We start from the raw sequence: 19571 nt of genomic DNA, 5'->3' as shown, positions 1-19571 counted from the left end.
GATATAAGTCTAGTGAGTGAAGCTAGGTGATGAAAAGTCCCGATGAGTGAAGCCAAGTGAAAAGTCCTAGTAAGTGAAGCTAGGGAATAAGGAAGTTCGGGTGAGTGAAGCTAGGCAGATGAAAGTCTAGGTGGGTCAATGGTTGACTGGACACCTAGTGAGTGGAAGTTCAAGTGGGTCAAAGGATTGACCGGACACTTGGCACAAGGATAAAAGTCTAAGTGGTTCAAAAGATTGACCCGACACTTGGTGAAGAAGTCATAGCAGGTCAAGGTTAACCAGATACTATGCAAGGAGGAGTCCCAACAAGTCACGATTGACCAGATGTTAGGTAAAGGAACCCTAGACTTAGTTTTGGAAGTTAGGGTTTGGTAATCGATTAGGCTAATCGATTACCATAACATAAGCGATTAGGATAATCGCTTAAGCTCATTTTTGCTAGTGCACAGAGAGGTGCATAATCGATCAAGCTAATCGATTAAGCACATCTTAAGTGATTAGAGCAATCACTTAAGGAGTCCTCTGTTTGAAATGCTAGCTGCGGTAAATGATTAAGCAGAGAAGCTTAATCGCTTATGGGTTATTCTTGCATAAATAGAAGCATGCCTAATCAATTAAGCTAGTCAATTAGGCATGCGTAATCGATAAAGGTAATCGATTACGCTTAAAAAACTAGCTATTATACGCCCGATAAGAGGGTTTTCTTGGCACTGTTTCATTATCGCTTCTCTTCTACTCTCTTCACTGAGCTCAGATCTTTATACCAATTCTTGGAGGCTTAGAGTGAAGTGTTGCTTCACTTCCAAGTTCATCGAGAGATGTCTACAAGAAAGAAGAAAGAAGCTTGAGTTTCATTGTTGTAAATCTTATAAGATTTTATTTGTATTTGTTTCTCTTTTCTTCTTGTTGTATTAAAGGCTTGTACGAGGCTTCTCCACCTCTGGAGTGTTTCTAGGAGTGTATTCATAGTGGATGTGTAAGAGAGGGTCGGAACCTTGGATTAGTCACCTCTTCTTGAGTTGGATACCAAGTAAATCTTGGCATTAGCGTTTGCTTGAGTTTTTCTGCTGCAACAACTCATCGATCAAGCGAACGGGGCTAATCACCCCCTAGCTCCCGAAGTGACCCAACAACAAATACTAATATATATTTATTTTCACAACAATGAAATATTTGTAGTAATATTTGTGAAATTTTAAAAATATTTAATAATGCAACCAAATAACTTTTTGGTATTTATTATCTCACTGCTCATTTAATTTTAGAAAAATTTTCATGAACTTATCAATAATGAATCTTTATCTTCTTGCATATTGGCTATGAAAACTAAATGAAAACATATTTTTATATTGTTCCTAAGATTTATTTAATTGTATTTGATTTATATTCTAGATTTAAATTAGGAATTTTACCAGAAATGTTAACTTTATATTATGACGCTTTAATTCTAATTAAATATTTTTTTCTCATGATCCAACTAATATTATATATAATGTTAGAATTTATTAATATGATATTTATAATCAATATTAGGTAAAATATGGAATATAATCTAATATTTATGAAACACAACAAACTACTGGTAGTAATTTAAATTTACAAAAGCATAACTTTTATTAAAAGAACAGACGAAACATTCATGAGGATCCTGAAGTTCCACACAGGAATTTGAGAATTATTTTACAACTTCTTTTCATTTTAGTGAAAAAGATAGTGAAAATTTTGATATCCTAAATTGATAGTCACAGAAGGCTCAAAGTTTTTTCGTCCTCTCCATGGTCATCAAAGAAATTTTAGCTTGTCTAGTGTCGACTGTTGCTGTGGATCAAACGTTCAGTGCCAGCGGCAATATATTAGATAAACGACGATCGACTTTGTCTCTCGACTCATTGCAAACATTACTCAACGATTGGACTAGAGCTAAAAAAAAAATCCAAGGAATACAACTTTCTGATGACGAAGTCAAAGAATTTGATATCAAAGGAACCAATACAACAGGAACAGAATATGAAAGTGAATAATACCATCACTTGGGTAAAAATGTAAAAGAATTATGTGGTCTTTGATTCTCCAATATCCTAAGGGGATACGTAGATAACTTAAATAAGTGCAAGTTTTTTTTTTTAAAATAAATTTTAAATTTTTAAAATTTTTAATATAATAATTTTGAACCTTATGAATTATAAATTGTAATCATTCTAAACGATTATGATTAAAAGTTAACCGGTTAGAAATTATCGAATCAACAACTCCAAATGGTCAAATCATCAGTTTCAAATCATGGCCACGCCTACTCGACAGCCTCCCTTCCCCTTTAATGTACAGCTAAGATAACTTGTCAATCTTTTTCCATCTCTCTTGTCAATTGTTTTTCAATCCAAGTATTTGGATATATTTTATTAGAGAAACATACCCTACATATTAATATTCGAATGACAAACTCTATGTTAGGAAAGATAATTCGTTCATCTCAATATCCTCATCAATTTATTTCTAAATTAATACAGAAAAGATAAATTATGAACAATTACTAACCATTAGTATTTAGTATAAGTAGCTAAAACATGAAGGAGAGCATGCTCCTATTCCTATGATAATACGAAGGAGGTAAATTACGAGTGACTACTAAAAAAAATATAGGACCGTCACATCAACGGCCCCCCTAGAATCGGTCCCAGGTAATGATACCCTGAGGATCGAACCTTGGACCTTTCGACCACGAAACCATGCGCCCCCAGCTATACTACGCCCTGGGGAAAATTACGAGTGACTACTAGCTATTATTATAAGTGGTCAAGATATAAGGGAGGATATGCTCGGATGCACTGAGTTTCGATCTCAAAACTTTATGGGTGTGTTTGGTAATCACATAACCAAGATTATGGGAATAAAATATAATTAAATATTGTTTGGTTAACCTAAGTAATGCAATAAAAACTTATTTGTTTGAATATTTTAATGAATAACTTAATTTAATATTTTATTATATTACCCTTAGTTACAAAACCAACCAGATATTATTATTATTATTATTATTTAAACTCTACGTTTTTTTTTTGTTTTTTTTCATGTTTTTCTTTATTTGTATGTTTTTTTTAAATTTTTTAATTTTTTTAAATTTATTTATTTATTTTTATTTTTTAAAGTTTTTTAATTTTTTTTACGTTTTTTTTAATGTTTTTTCTATTTTTCTTATATATATAAATATATATATATATTTAATTTTTTACATTTTTTCTATTTTTCTATTTTTTATGTTTTTTTTAATTTTTTCTACATTTTTTATTATTTTTATATTTTTTACATTTTTCTATTTTAAAATTTTTTAAATATTTTTTTACATTTTTAATTTTTTAAAAAATTTTGTCTTTACAATTTTTTTTTATTATATTTTTCTCTTATTCAAAAGTATTTTGGTTAAAAAAATTTCGTTAACTCCGGAATAAAAAAAAACTTCAATTTTCTCAAGTTTTCCGATTCCGGGTTCTATGCTCTTTTTACTGACATGTTAAATGGATAACTAAAATTAATATAAATAACCTCCAACTAAACGCACTCTATATAACAATATCTCATACCTTAACTATTATACCCTCCGGGGGAGGAATGACAAACTCTCTAAGCATTCTACTATCCGGGATTAATTGTCCATATTTATTTATTTATTTATTTATTATTATTATTATTATTATTATTTAATTAAAGGTGGATAAAGAAAGATAGATGCTAAAGAAAAAGAGAAGAAAAGAAATAGTTTAGATGGAAAAACAAATAAGAAAGAAAAAAAAGGACGCCCAATAGACACAAAAGTCAATGATCAAGACTCGGCGATGAACGTTGTTCAGCCGGGTTTATTAGACCGAATGCGTACATAACAATCACTGCTAATTTCTTACTGCCAGATTTAACATTTGCAATGCTAATTCTTATTCAAAATTTATTCATTTCAGGAAATAAAGCACTAAAGCAGTTGAGTACTTATTAAAGCCGAGAGAACCATGGTGACATCGGTGAGCTCGTCCTTAAACTGCGACAAACCGATAAGGCTGCTAGCGGCATACTCCGAATATTTGACAACAAGCCCCACGGAATTAGCTCCGCGGATCGTGTTGGCGATGATCGACTCCTTGACGAACTTGAGATCATTGATCGCATCGGTGACGATACGGTTGGCGCCCTCGGCCCGCACCTTAGTGTCGGCGTCGGTAGTGGTCTCGAACAGCTTATTTGCGTAGGATTGGAGCACGACGGCTTTCTCGATGGAGATGTCGGTCCCGAGCAGGGCCACGTTCCGGGCGTCCTTGACGGTCTTGCTGCGGGGGTCAGAAGCGATCATGTTCATGCAGGGAATGTTCGCGTAGGAGCTGCCAAGTAGACTGCAAATCTGGTCGATCACGGCCGAAGAGACGGGCTTGAAGGAGAGGAGTGGGAGAAGGAAGAACGCAAGAAACACGCACGCTTTCATCTTCCCTTCAATTAATTAATTACGACTCTTTTTTTTCTTCTCTTTTTGTTTTGATTTGACTGCTTTTGATGTGGATTGGTAGCTCTCGTTTTGTTTATTTATAAAGCAACGAGAAACATTTTATTACATTTTTAAACATATGGAAAGATTATGAGAATATAGTGATTTATATTATTGTATCGTTTATCAATGCGATCGATGATATAGGAAGAAACTAAATGTCAAATAATATTAATGATTAGATAAGTTTTCTCATAAATTAGAAAGTATTGTTTTTTTTGGAAGATCGATTAAATTGTCATAGAAGACGAAAAGGAAAATAACAAATGTAAAATTCTGTATCTCGCTAATAAATAGTAATAACTAATACGAGTTAATTTTTAATTATTATTTTAACATTTTGCGCTGTCTTGTCATATATAATAAATTATGGATTGACAAGAGTAATAATTATTAAGATTACTTGAAGAATTATTATTTAAATTTTTAACATTTATTCTCTATGTTTGGCAAGTAATAACTATTAGTAATAATTATTCATTCTCTAAATATGGAAAATGATATAATTTTTAACATTTATTCTGTATGTTTGGCTAGTAATAACTATTAGTAATAATTATTCATTCTCTAAATATGGAAAAAAATATATCATTTTCCATTAAGAACTTAATGGAACCTTATTTGGAGAGTTATTTTTCATTTGTAAATTCATTTTAAAAAGAAAAAAATAATTGGGTAATGATTTTTTAAATAGGGAAAGATACCAAAACCGATGCTACCTTCAAAGAAAGGAGAGCATTCACATCAGTTTCCTTATCACTATATCTAAAATTTAGGGTAAATAGCTCACTTTATTAAATTTAGATAACTATTTTTCACTATACACTACATCAACTATCCTAAAATTTTCATTATCTTTAATTTTTAGTAGAAGGAAAGGGAATTAGTGGAAGGAGAGAGATTAAAAAAAATATTATTATATATTTAGGGTAGAAATTTGATTCCCTAAACTTTTTAGTTATTCTATCTAAAATTTAAAATAAAATTTTTAGCTAGAGTAACTGATATGGATGCTCTAGCATGGCTAAACATGTAAGGTATTTGTCAAAATATGCATGCCTACATAAATATAAATCATTAACATTTTTTTGTTGTTGAAATTAAACCAGTATCATTTAATTAAACATTAGCATTATCCCTATTAGCGAGATAAAAAGAAGATATAGCAATAAAAGTATTATTAAGATAAGTTCAACTTTGAATGAAAAAATATTTCTTGCGATCAAGATTTCAAAAAGAATATATATACAATGGAAGATTTTTTTTTTTGTTAAAAAAAAAAAGAGATCAGGGTTTATTAATGTTATTTCCTACAATAACTTCAATTAGTATCGAAATCATGACTAACCATTTAGAAAACCTTATACTCTCTGTTTTTGAAAGAAGTTAAATTTCATCATATAGATCAGAAACAAATGCATTCATGAGATTATTTATAATTGATGCGTTAAGAACATAAATTTCATCACGACAATTCTTATTAGCAGCCAAATTGAGGATTACATTCCTCTTCTTATCGTTATTGTGATCAAACTAGAAATACATAATTAAGGCATGCAGCTGCTACTGGGGACTGAGGAGCTCCATGAACCTCTGTGCGAGGAAAATGAGGGATCCCAAGTTAGCTTTGTCTCCCTCCTTAATCCCTCCGTCACAAACAGTTGCAACCTGTCCCGCCTGAGTCAATAACCCTCTCCCAACCTCCGGGCTGCCGCTCTCCAGAAACTTGTGGGAGTAATCCAGCAGAGGAGGGAGATTGTGCTGGTAGAGGAGCAGGCACGAATCCAGCCAGTTCTTGCCGCTGGCGTCGTGGGACGGGTCGCGTCGTTGCTGAGCATAATCGGAGCTGATAGCCTTGGCGCTGGCCACGGACAGTTCGAGAGAGATGAGTCCGAGGCCGCGGAGGTCGGCGGTCGCGCTGCGGGGGTCGTCTCCAAGCGCCTTGAGGCAGAAGTCGGGGTAGACGAATTTGGCGCAAGCTTTCTTCAGCGAGTCGGAGACTGCGGCGGAGGAGTGATGGGGGGCGGCGGAGAGGACAAAGAGGAGGAGAGACAGGGCGGTGTAACGCGCCATGGTAAATTCCAGGTTCAGGCTTTCGACGCCCGAATTGCTTGCGGAATCTGACTGAGGTCAGAAGAGGTGTACACTATTTATAGTAGAATAAGCGAACAGCTGTATAATTAATTCATACGATAGATTTTAATGTTTCCAGTTATTATTTCACAAAACCAAATTTGATAGGATAGGGACGCGTTAAATACTTTGTGTTTTTTTTTAATCTCTAATTATTTGTTTTAAAATCATCTATTTAAATTATTGTGATTGAATGACCGGTATTAATGTATTTAATTGTTTACTGGTCTCTCAAGTGGGCGTGTAATTACGAGATATTTCACTTATATGTAATTCATTGTGAGCGGAATCAAATAGGAGAAATCGTAAAAGAAAAAAAATGTTAATAAATTTCAAAATCTATTTTGTCGTCTTTATTTGGACGACTAATGAAAAAAATTTGTACTATTGAATCGGTCATTTCAAGTTCAGTGTTATCTAATTTATTATTTTTTAATGATTTATTTTATATTAATTTTTTTGATAATTTATTATATTAATTTATTTATTTAGGACAAAATAAAAAATATATTTTTATAATGGCAAAATAGAGAAAAATCTTCCATCACAACTTTAATTTTGTATGTAGTTTCTAATTCTAAAAAATTTTATTTCCACTCCTCATGTAATGTTTTATTTGCTTCAACTTCTTCATGTAAATATTGTTAGCTAATTACCCCTCAAATTTTTTAGTACAAAAGTTTCAAAAATAAATATAATTCCTCTTAAAGTCAGCACTTTACACTAGAATCGAGTATATTTTCTATTAAATTGAATATAATTTTTTCCCTATTTTAATATAATTCCTCCTAAATTTAACACCATTTAAAGAAAATCTAGTATATTTTCTATCCAATTAGTACAATTTAAAGAAAATCTAGTATATTTTCCATCCAATTGAGGTGGAAAAAAATCATGCTCAATTTGATAGAAAGTATACTAAAATGAGTATAATTCCTCTTAAACCCGGTACTTTATACTAGAATCGAGTATATTTTCTATTAAAATTGACCCTCATATTTTTTAGGTACAAATAGTCTAAAAACAAGTATAATTCATATTAAATTCAGTATTTTAAACTAAAATCGAGTATATTTTCTATTAAATTAAGCATAACTTTTTTCTTACTTAATATAATTCCTTCTAAATTCAGCATCATTTAAAGAAAATCTAATATATTTTCCATCCAAATTAATATGGAAAAAGAATCGTACTCAATTTAATAGAAAATATACTAGGTTCTAATTTAATGTACTGAATTTAAGAAGAATTATACTCATTTTTAGATTTTTTATACTTAAAATATCAGGGGCAATTAGATAAGTATATTAGACTAGAGAGTGAAAACAAAGATTTTTTTTAATGAGGAGTACATGCAAAATTGTGTTTGCCAATGAAAATTACATGCAAATTTCTCCTTTTTATAATGGTCACACACAAATATAGAGGCCAATAGGACGATTCTCTATTTTTCTAAAAAAAAATGAAATTGTATTCTTATTTTGTTGCTTAAATTCTGATCTGAGAATTAGATTCTTAAGAAATTCTTATTTTGATATAGAATCATTTTTTTTTATCAGGATTACATCAAAGAAAACTAAAAAGGCCAATTGATTTTTTTCAATAGTTGAGGATATAAATTAGTAACAAGACATATCGTTAGAGATATTCAACATGCATACATTTGAATGTTCATTTATACCATTGTAAGTTGTTCTTTGGTATCAAAACTTAAAATGCATATCATCTTAATTGAGTTAACCATCTGTGCAAGTTTTACATGGAGGCTGGATCAACCATTAGCTTCACGACTTTAGCCTTTAGGTGGCTTTAACCATGAAATATAAGTAGCACAACTATATGGTAATATCGATTTTTAAAAGAGCAGTAAGAATGCTTTCTCTAGAGTTGGTGATCTTTTCCGGTGAAGGTGGTGGCTGAAGTTAGAGGAGATGTTATTGGGCAGTATGTGAAGCTGCAGGCTACTGTGGTTATGTTTTCAAGATTTTCCGACAATCGCCAGAGCTTTTCTTGTCTTGGGGAGGAAGGTGAAGTAAAAGGGGAAGGTATATCAAATTTGGTAGGTGTTTCTAACAGTCTTGCACAAGGCAATAGGTAGCTATTCTTTCCAATTATGTTGTATTGTTCAGATTTTTTTTCCTATTATCATTTCTTGCACTGAAATGGCAAGATGGAAGGTTTGACTCAGCCTGCTGATCATCCCTCGCTAGCTGGCAAGTCTGCTGCTAGCTTTAATGATGTAAATGCCAACAAGGATGTTGAGATGTCATAGGTTGCTAAGGTGGTTATACCAGACTTGAGGGTTAACAAAATGATTACTGATATTGCTGGCACAACTAGACCAGACAATGTGAAATTTGATGGGCAGACTGAGGATGCGATCCCGGCGCCGAGTGGGGCTATGAGTACGGATAATCACAAGTGGACAGATCATATAGGTGGATCGTGACAAATCTATTCAAATATAATTGGAAAGCTCCTCTATACCAGTTCGAATGATCGGGGCAACAGATTCAAATTGAGATTGATTATGGGGAGGCATCCAAAACGTGGAGGAGTGGAGCTTATTTTGAATCGTTGGGGTATTCGTAGTGGCTTATTCATGCACAAAAGTGGATGCGTGGTTTACAAATTTCACAAAGTGGAGGATAGAAATCGTATTATGCTTGGAAGGCCATACTTTGTTTTTGGGATTCCACTATTCTTGAAACAAATGTCAAGTTATTTCTTCTTTGATGAAGATGGTCATTATATTCTGGCTTAGGTTCAAATCCATGGTCTTCCTTTGAATTATTGGACTCTGAGGGTGCTTAGTTTGATCGGCTCGGAAATTGGTGAGCCCTTGTATACGAACATGCTTTTGCGGACTCAAGAGTGGCTCACATATGCCCTGCTTCTTGTAGAAATCAATGTCCAACCAGAAAGGGTGTCTGAGATGTCAATTGTTTTACCTACCAGGACACAAGTTGAATTGAAGGTCACCTATGAAGTTACACCAGATTTGTTTGAAACTTGCAACTGGATTAGCCGTAAGCAAAGGGAATGTAGGAAACAAAATTCCTCTAAGGTTGTACACATAGGACAAAGGTTTGGATGTTCCCTAATCGATTTGTCGATGGTTCCAATCAAGGCAACGACGGAGGACTAGAGCACCGAGTAGACCGGCTAATATGAATGAACACTCAACACAGTGGTGGCAACAAGTGGAAGGGACATAGTACACAAGATGTGCAATTTACCTCGCAAGGGGTGGACATGGTGAATCCTATTGGTACCCCAAGGTAGCTTTAATGTGATCAACCAAGTCAGGTTAAGTCTTGTTGGTGTGTGATCCTTATGTCTAAGTGTATAGGAGTTTAGGAACACAAGAAGTCTGAGTGGAGGATGCAGCTAGCGAGAAGGATGACACAGGAAGGAAGCCGACGGGCTCGGTGCATCCGAGGAATAAGGTGCTGTGGAAGAGTACACCAATGGACGAGAAGAATGAGCATGACGTTCGAGGGACGAGAAGACGGGGAAGAAGTCTGCTCGAGGAGAAGGCCGAAAAATGGATTCAAGTGAGCCCTATTCTGGTTGACCGAAAACACCCAGGCGATCGGAGTAGCAGAAGAGCAAAAGATGGAAGTACTGCTGGAGGCACCTTCAACTCGCCTTCAAAGGGAGTTGAAGGCGCCTCTCGCGCCTCACTGTGTAAGGTGCCTTCCATGGCTGGAAGGCGCCTTCGATGAACAATACGAAGGCGCCTTCTAGCCCTATGAAAGGTGCCTTCGACCAGAAAAATATTGTCGTTGCCAAAGGATAAAGCTTTATCCTTTGGCACATTGCTGGAGGCGCCTTCCAGCCTATTGGAGACGCCTTCCACGCAAGGATAGGATTTTCCAAGAGCTATAAAAAGGTCACTGGAGCTAGGAAATAAACAACAACTTAAGTATCAACTCTAGTATTCATTTCCTAGCAATAGTCTGAGCAATCAATGAGTGTAAGAGGCTTCTCCACCTTCACCAAAGAAGATCTTTTAGAGCTTTTCATTTGTCTTAGATTAACAACCATCTAGGTTGTAACCAAGTAAACCCTGCACCTCTTCTTTCAGTTTTTTTAATTCATTCTTAAATATACTGTTACTACTAATCTGAGTTGAAAAAATGAGAAAGGTTGTTTTATAGGCAATTCACTTCCTCAAGCCGGTCGCCAAGGGTCCTAACAAGTGATATCAAAGCCAGGATGCCTCAGAAAGACTAACCGCCGACTGAAGCAATGAGATGATGGCCAGTGCAACCATTCACCCACCAAAATTTGAGGGAGACTTCGCATAATGGAAACACCGGATGGAGGTATTATTTAAAATGAATTTTGAAATTCTATTAATTATGAAATATGACTTTGTAGTTCTGAAAGACAAAGAAGAATATCAGTGGACGAAGAAAGAGCAAGTTGACTTTGTGGCGAATGGTAAAGCAGAGTTCCATCTGCTCAACGTCCTTCCGCCCCAGGAAGTAAATTGAATCGGCAGCTACGATTCTGCAAAGAGCTCTGGGAAAAGTTTCTAGAACTCCACGAAGGTACTTCGGAAGCAAAGTTAGTAAGGCTAGACATTCTCTGAACCCAGTTGACAAACCTGCAAATGAATAATGGAGAAAAGGTAGCGCAAATCCAATAACGGATCAAAGAACTCATCACTCAACTCAATAATCTCAGAGAAACGGTAACGAATCGAGACTCAATCCGGTATGCGTTCAACGTCTTCCTGAGAACCCCAGAATGGTCATCCTTAGTAGATGCATACTACATCTCTAAGGGCTTCGAGGTAAGTATACTAGAAAACTTGTTTTCTACTTTTGAACTTCACGAAACTCTATGTGCAGATTTTAAGAAGTTGAAAAGTCAAACAAAATATTGCATTGAAAGCTAATAAGGAAGATCGTGACTCCAACGCGTCGATCGACGAAGATGAAGTGACCCTACTAGTAAGAAAATTTAATAAATCTTTTAAATCTAATAAATTTAAATCGCAGACGAGAAAGCATTATTGGAACAAAAGGAAGGTCCAATGCTACAACTGCAACGAAGAGGGGCACATCAAGAATGACTGCCCAAAATTGAAAAACAAGGACAAAGAAAAGAACAAAAAGCCAGCTCAGCCCAAGCACAGTCTAAAAGCCGCATGGGATGAATCGTCATCCTCTGAATATGAAATTAAAGCCTACGCCGGACTAGCCTAATGGCAGACCATCAAAAGGAAGAGGAAACCTACTCAGAGATGAGTATCAACAAAGGGAGAGGTTCATTAGAGGAAAGCTACGATGAAGGGGGAGCATCAGAATACGAAGTAAGTCAGGTACGTGCCTTATCTCCTGAAAAGTCATTTAAATTTATTAAGAGTCTTTCCAAGGATTTAGTAAAATTAGAAAAAAAAAATATGGACTTAAAAAGATAATTAGCCAATACTTGCCCTGTAGAGTTGTTTGATAATTTGAAATTAGAAAACGACAAATTAAAACCTGAAATAGAATACTTAAAAAATCGTGCATGCTCAAATAATCAAAATATTAGGAGATATACTAATTTCAACTGGTATTTTAAATACCATAAGGGTCAAAGTAGGAAGATATCACATAAATATGTACCTAAGAAATTTATGATTGACCCAGTTGGAAAGAACCTATATTAGGTTCCAAAATCTTGCATAAATTAAAATGGGAAGTAGGGGTTTCAGAAAGAAATTTAAATATTTAATTTCTTTAAGAGACTTTGTCTAGAAAGTGGTTGTTGCTCCAATAATTAAAAATGTCTAGTGCCTTGCCACAGCCTGAAAGCCAATAACAGAAATAAATGTTTAATTGACTAACTGTTATGCATTGAATTATCATGCTTTTAATGTTTGTCAAATTCTTTTTAAATTATTTACAAAAGTTTTCAAAACTTTTTGGGCCAACTTTCATATTGTTAAAACATTAAAGTTTGTCTTTAACTTAAAGTTTTTTTTGTGAAACTTAAACTATCGTATTTTTTTCCCTTAGACTTTTTGTCATTGTTAAGTGAATTTATCTCATTTTTAATGTTATCAAAAGGGGGAGAAGTAAGATTAAGTCTAGGAGGAGGTAGTAAAATTTTAAATTTTAATATTTGTACTTACTTTTCATACTTGTAATTTTTTTTATTGTTATTTTGTTTATGGTTTACCCTAACTTAACTTGAGTTTGATCACATCAAAAAGGGGGAGATTGTTGGTACTCCAAGGTAGTTTTGATGTGATCAACGAAATCAGATTTGGTTCTGTTGGTGTTTGATCCTTGTGTCTAAGTGTGCAAGAGTTTAGGAACACAAGAAGTCAAACAGAAGACGCAACTAACGAGAATGATGGCACAGGAAGGGAGCTGACGGGCTCGGTGCATCTGAGGGATAAGGTGCTATGGAAGAATACACCGATGGACGAGAAGAACATACACGACATTCGAGGGATGAGAAGTCAGGGAGGAAACCTGTTCGAGAAGAAGGCAGGAAAATGAGTTCCGGTGAGCCCTATTTTGATTGACTGAAATCACCCAGGTGATCGGAACAACAGAAGAGCAAAAGATGGTTGGAAGTGCTGCTGGAGGCACCTTCAAAGGGAATTGAAGGCACCTCCCGCGCCTCACTGTGGAAAGCACCTTCCATGGCTGGAAGACGCCTTCGATAAATAGTATAAAGGCGCCTTCCAACCCTATGGAAGACGCCTTCGACCAGAAAAATATTGACGTTGCCAAAGGATAAAGCTTTATCCTTTGGCTCCTCGCTAGAGGCGTTTCACCCATGGATAAAAATTTTCAGGAGCTATAAAAAGGCCCCTGGAGTTAAGAAAGAAACAACAACTTAAGTATCAACTCTAGTATTCATTTTCTAATAATAGTTTAAGCAATCAACGAGTGTAAGAGGCTTCTCTGCCTTCACCAAAGGAGATCTTTTAGAGTTTTTCATTTGTCTTGGATTAACAACCATCTAGATTGTAACCAAGTAAACCCTGTGCCTCTTCTTTCAGATTTTTTGTTTAATTCATTCTTAACTATACTATTGTTATAAATCTGAGTTGAAAAAATGAGAAAGGTTGTTTCACAGGCAATTCACTTCCTCAAGCTAGCCGCCAAGGGTCCTAACAAATCCGAGCATAGTGAAGGAACAACTCAATACGAGGGAGAGGCAGTTTTAGCTACTATGCCACAATAATCTACACATAGGGTTGCTCCACCAACACATGATGACCCAACAGTGCATGATGATCCAACAGTGCCAATTTTGGTGCAGAACTCCTCTATGATAGTGAACTTGCAGCAAGATAACACTGATGATGGGAGTCATACTTTGAGCTATTCTACTATAGTTTCCTTAGCACAACCAGCAGGAATGAGCAACGCAGAAGCAAGCACATCAAACATTATCAGGAGTAATGAAGAAGATCGGTAGCCGACAATATGTGAAAGTGGGCGACAAAGATGGGTGTGAACATCCCAGGCTGCCCTTTCATGAAGATTGTTGTATGGAACATTAGGGGCTTTCACAAATTCCAAAAACATGGGAAGTGCAACACCTCCTCAAGCATCGTGGTATTCAAGTGATGATGCTTTTGGAGACGAAAAAGGTGATTCATAGGTATGTGATCGACAAATAATTTACATTCTTCTAATCATGGTCGCATTTTGCTTCTTTAGGATATGCAACAAGTTTTCTTAAAGGTTCTCATTATGACAGCGTAATTTATACATTGTCACATACGGTGTTGTATCACGGGACGAGATTTCTTGGGTGCCTTTCTTTATGGTTTTCACACGATTATCACTCATTTGGCCTTCATGGGGTGACCTTACTACACTTGGAAAGGGCATATCGAAGTCGTGGCTCCTTATAAAGGATTTCAACTCTCTGTTAGTGGTTCATGATAAAGAAGAAGAGCAACCAATTACAAATTATAAGCTACATTATGTTGGAATGCCCGATGCACTATTTAAAAATTTATTTCAAAAATAAGCAGCAAAAGAAAAATAATTTACTAAATTATTACAATACGCATCACACACAACTACAAGATACACATGTGTCTGACATAATCATAAAAATAATAGCTTTGTTAGAAGTATACCTATTGGATGACGTGAAGCGGAAATAACATCAATGAGCAAGTCTAGCAACACTTGCCTCTACTCGTATCTATGTTGAGATATCCCCAAGACGACTTCGCTAAGTCACGTGTCATGTTTCCACTTTGGTACTAGCCGAAAGAGGGAGGCAAAGCAATCCAAGAGAGGATCCATGGTTTGATTTGGTACTCGGCGACATAAGGCAATCTGACGGTACGAAACGAAGTGAACTGCAGTGATAACGTTGTTGTTTGGGGTTGGAAAGTTCACCGCCGGTGAGGGACAGCAAGTTCAATGATGGTGGAGTTCTAGCATCAATTATTGCTCTCCGGAACAATGCTCCAAGGTGGATGGAAGAAGGTTGGGCAGCAAAATTCTGACTGTAGGGCAGTAGCTTGGTCCGACAGGGTAGCACCTTCAGCCAGTGTTAGGCGGCTATACCACCACCGGCAGCAACCTTTGCTACGGTGGCCAGTGGCTAACCGACAGAGGAAGAGGTGACCGATAGTGGAGCTTGGAGGTCCTCTTCTCTTGTGGTTGGTGGCGGCAAGGAGAGGAGGGTAGGAGAAAACAAATCCTAAAACAATTTTAGCTTAAGTTCAATTGATGTATTTTTCTCTCCAACCTAAATCTATATATAGATCTCCTAATGGGTTTGAAGAGCAAGTTTAAACCTATACCCATTGACCCAAAATCATATCCATTAGCCTTAAATTTGGTTCAAGACCAAACCATATTGGTTCAAAACTAAACCACCTTGGTTCAAAAACTAAAATATCTTTAATTAAAACCAAACCAATTTGGTTTATAAGTAAACCAAAGAGGGTCTAACTCATCTACAAGAAACGTGGTCAATCTGCACTTCCATTGCGTTAAACACTTTTCATATTAGTCCTTTGTCAGGTCCAACCAGACGCAATCTCTTTCGATCTAAGAATTCAATTCTCAAACTTATTTTATATCTTTCAAATAAACTCATAGTACGTGTGACCTTAAAAGTTTCTGGCTATGTTGGTCATTTGTAATTAGCCATTAATTATAAACAAATCATGAGTGATAATTAGTAGTACATCACAATACCCAATTGATCAAAAAATCATAGTTGATTCTAGAACTACTTTTGAACGCTTCAACAGCTATAGTTATTTATGTGTATATTCTTTGCACTCATCTTATACCCGCTTGGTTTAGGATATAGTCTGTGTCAATCCCCACTAGGCTGCCTACATCACCCTTAACCCAAGTAATAGTTCCTTGTTATACATATTCAAATTACCCAAACACTTGTCAAAGAAGACCATCCTCTTGACGTGTTTCTGCTTGGCCAAAGACTTATGAGTAATAATCCTGACAAATGGTCATAGGGTGTACGTCTCCTTATCAAAGGAATGGTCAATCCTCTGTGAGTTATTTAAAGACTTTTGAACACTTTGACTTATATCCAATCATCCCGGGGCCACATCTCCAAGGAGATGCTTGCTTAAGATGTCAAAGCATAAGTGTTTATGACCAAGATCACTTGAATACCTCAAGTAAAAGGAAACTTACACTTAAGCTGTAATGAGATCTTAATGGATGTATAGAACCACATGAAGTCTCATAGTAGGCCGCATCCAATGAACTAGTTGTTGGTGTAGTTTGCACTAATAATCAAACTCAGATTTTGATGTATAACAAATAGTTTAAAATTAGATGTTGTATATTATAACATATTTACCAAGTGTACAGAACTGAAAGACTTGATGGGACCTGACACTAAGCTAAAGTCTAAATAGGTTTGGATGACCTAATATCTGGCAAGAAGCTCAGATAGGTTGATATCTGGCAGAAAGTTCAGCTTTAACGTACATTCACTTGCTTTATACGTATATATTCTTTACACGATCGTATCTTTTATCATGTACTCATCATAAATACTCTTTTGTTCGGATATCTGCTCTTTGTTTGGTTTTGTGTTGGCAGGGAAACTTTCGAAGCAAAAATAGCAATTGTCGACGCACCGAGACGAGGCAGAGAACACGGCCGTGCAACCTCGCACGGTCGTGTGGCCAAACAGAAGAAGAAAAGTGCATGGTCGTGCAACTCTTGCACAACCGTGCGACCAACTAGAGACAGATCCTTGCATGGTCGTGCAATCCTGCACGGTCGTGGCCCCCACGACCGAAGCCAAGCAAGGAACGACCGTGCAATCCTGCACGGTTGTATCCCAGGAGTCGAGCCCCATATCCACACGGTCGTGCCAATTGGCGCGACCGTGCAGCACGACCAGAGGCAGAAAAGGGCACACCCGTGCCATATTGGCACGGTCATGCCACCGCAGCTGTGCCCTAGCCTATAAAAGGGTTTTAACCCTTCTTCTCAAGGGGAAAGCGAGCCGGAAGCGAGTCGTAGGTGAGCCATTAAAGGGAGAATCATCTTGGTGTCGTTCCACGTCGTCCAGGACCTCTGTCCAGTGATCCTTCATCACCACATCAACTCCAGAAGCAAAGGATCAGATCCGAAGATCACTCGTCATCATTGGATAAGCGCCTTTTCTCTTCCTCTCTTCGTGTTTGAGAATTGTATACTTAATTACATTATGTCTTCTGGTTTTTCTCCGGCATCTATGGAGTAGATTCCTTGTTCTAGGATTAGGAAGTAGTTGTGGATTGGTTTTGATGTAAGACTCACATTTATGCCTCTATTCATTGGATGATTTCGCTTGCTTTGTTTCAACTATTATGCATGCTTGTTGCGTATTAATTGATTGTGTAGGAATTACTAATCTCGTAGAGAGAGTATCTTAGATCGTACACCCAAAGGGCCCTAGTGACAGGGATAACCCGTTCACGGACATCTAAGGTACTTCCTTGAAAGGAGAGGCAACTTCTCCACAAGGAAGTACGAGACAAAACTAAGCTCCTTATTTCTATCCTTAATGACACCAATTAGAGTTGCGTTCTTGTGATCTACCGAGGCATTCTAGTGATAGGGGTTAACCGTAATAGGATTTTATAGGGGGCTTCTCTATTTGGTACTTAAGAATAGTTGCTTTAACTTCCGGCGACTAGATGTTGATGGACAATGAGTAAAGGATAGAATGTGATACATCAATACCACCACAATGAAACCGAACTCCTAGGACTCGTCATAAACCAAGTCAATTACTTCTACTTTGCTAGTTCTCATTTTTGCTTCCCAATCTCTTTTCTTTAGATAACTTACAACCATTGGTAGTTTAGCTAATCCAAAGTGAGCCATCGCTAGTGCTTATAACCAGTCCTCATGGGATCGATAATCTTTATTACTGACGACGAATCCGTGCACTTGTAGAATCGTAACAAGTTTTTTGCGCCATTGCCAGGGGTTGCATCTATAACATTAGCAAAAATCATATTAGATTAGACTAGACTTTGTTTTTCCCTTTATCTTTCCTTTTTCATATATTCTGCATTTTATAGATAAATAATTTTATTTTCGCTTTTCTTTATTTTCTGCAATTTTATTAAAATGAAATATTCCGTATTTTGTTCTTGCATGCGAAGAGCTAACCTTGCAGGAGATTCAACTACCCCACATGTCTGTCTACTTCACACTCCCGGCCTGTTCAGATAGGACATGATGTTAAGACCATTAAAGAATTATGGAGCCCCGAAGTCTGCTAAAGAGCTAAGGCCCATCGTGTTTCCAGAAATCCCAGCGAAGAACTTTATGCTTAGACCTTTGTTCATCTCTAAAGTTCAAGAAAATCAGTTTGGGGGATTGAATTCAGAGATTCCTTGTTCTAGGATTAGGGAGTAGTTGTGGATCGGTTTGATGTAAGACTCGTATTTATGCTTATATTCATTGGATGATTTTCGCTTGCTTTGTTTCAATTGCGTATTAATTGATTGTGTAGGAATTGCTAACATCGTAGAGAGATTATCTTAGATCGTACACCCGAGGGGCCCTAGTGACAGGGGTAACTCGTTCACGGACATCTAGGGTATTTCCTCTAAAGGAGAGATAACTTCTCCGCAAGGAAGTAAGAGACCTAACCAAACTCTTACTTTTATCCTTAATGACATCAATTAGAGTTGCGTTCTTGTGATCTATCGAGACACCCTAGGAAACTTTTCATGCATGAAACTTAATCCAATTGTGCCAACCAACTACAGTAGAGACTCAAATCCATCTCTAATCCCTTTAGCACATATTGGTTCACTTGAGATCATTTATCATATGTCTCAAATACTCTTTGAGCTCTCCCTTGAGCTCTTAATCTTATCCACCTCCCTAGGTGACTCATTCACTATGGCTAGGCCACTTCGGTACACCTCAGATGACACTTGGCCTACAAAACTCACCTTCTTAACCTTAGACACCTTGTCTTTGGTTAGTTTCTTATTGTCCTTCACCTTGGACACCTCATCCTTGCCATAATTATATATCACCCTAGTATATTCCTTCTTATTGGCCTTAGATAACTCTCCCTTATCTTTGGTCACACCTCCCTTACCAATATCATGTGCTACCTTAGCACTTGACTTCCTTTTGGTCTTGGAGGGACCTAATTTAACATTTTTAGGTCTTTGGCCACCCAAATACATGTCAAGTCCTTTAGATCCAATAATGAACCTCTCTAGGACTTTTTCCATTTCCTCAAGCTTTGCCTTCAAGGCTTGATTTTTCAACTCTAGGGTTCTAACCCTAGAGTCAACATGTCCACCTTGGACATCCCTAGACCTACCCACCTTTCTAGGCATATGTCTCCCTTTCTTGGGATTAATGCTTAGTGATCCGGCAGTAAGAATGGGAGTCCCCATTTAGTAGAGTCAACGCTACGT

The 19571-nt window shown here is 36.5% G+C and overlaps 1 protein-coding gene across 1 annotated transcript; it reads right to left on the bottom strand.

The window, feature by feature from the left end:
- Positions 1–6088: 6088 nt before the first annotated feature.
- On the bottom strand, positions 6089–6598 carry LOC122055199 (pectinesterase inhibitor-like). The gene has a single exon (XM_042616575.1). The coding sequence runs from the start codon at positions 6596–6598 to the stop codon at positions 6089–6091; it is 510 nt and encodes a 169-aa protein (XP_042472509.1).
- Between the last annotated feature and the right edge of the window lie 12973 nt (positions 6599–19571).

The sequence above is a fragment of the Zingiber officinale genome, chromosome 3B, assembly GCF_018446385.1.
Source record: "Zingiber officinale cultivar Zhangliang chromosome 3B, Zo_v1.1, whole genome shotgun sequence".
NCBI classification, from domain to species: domain Eukaryota; kingdom Viridiplantae; phylum Streptophyta; class Magnoliopsida; order Zingiberales; family Zingiberaceae; genus Zingiber; species Zingiber officinale.
This window is presented reverse-complemented; position numbering and strand designations above follow the sequence as displayed.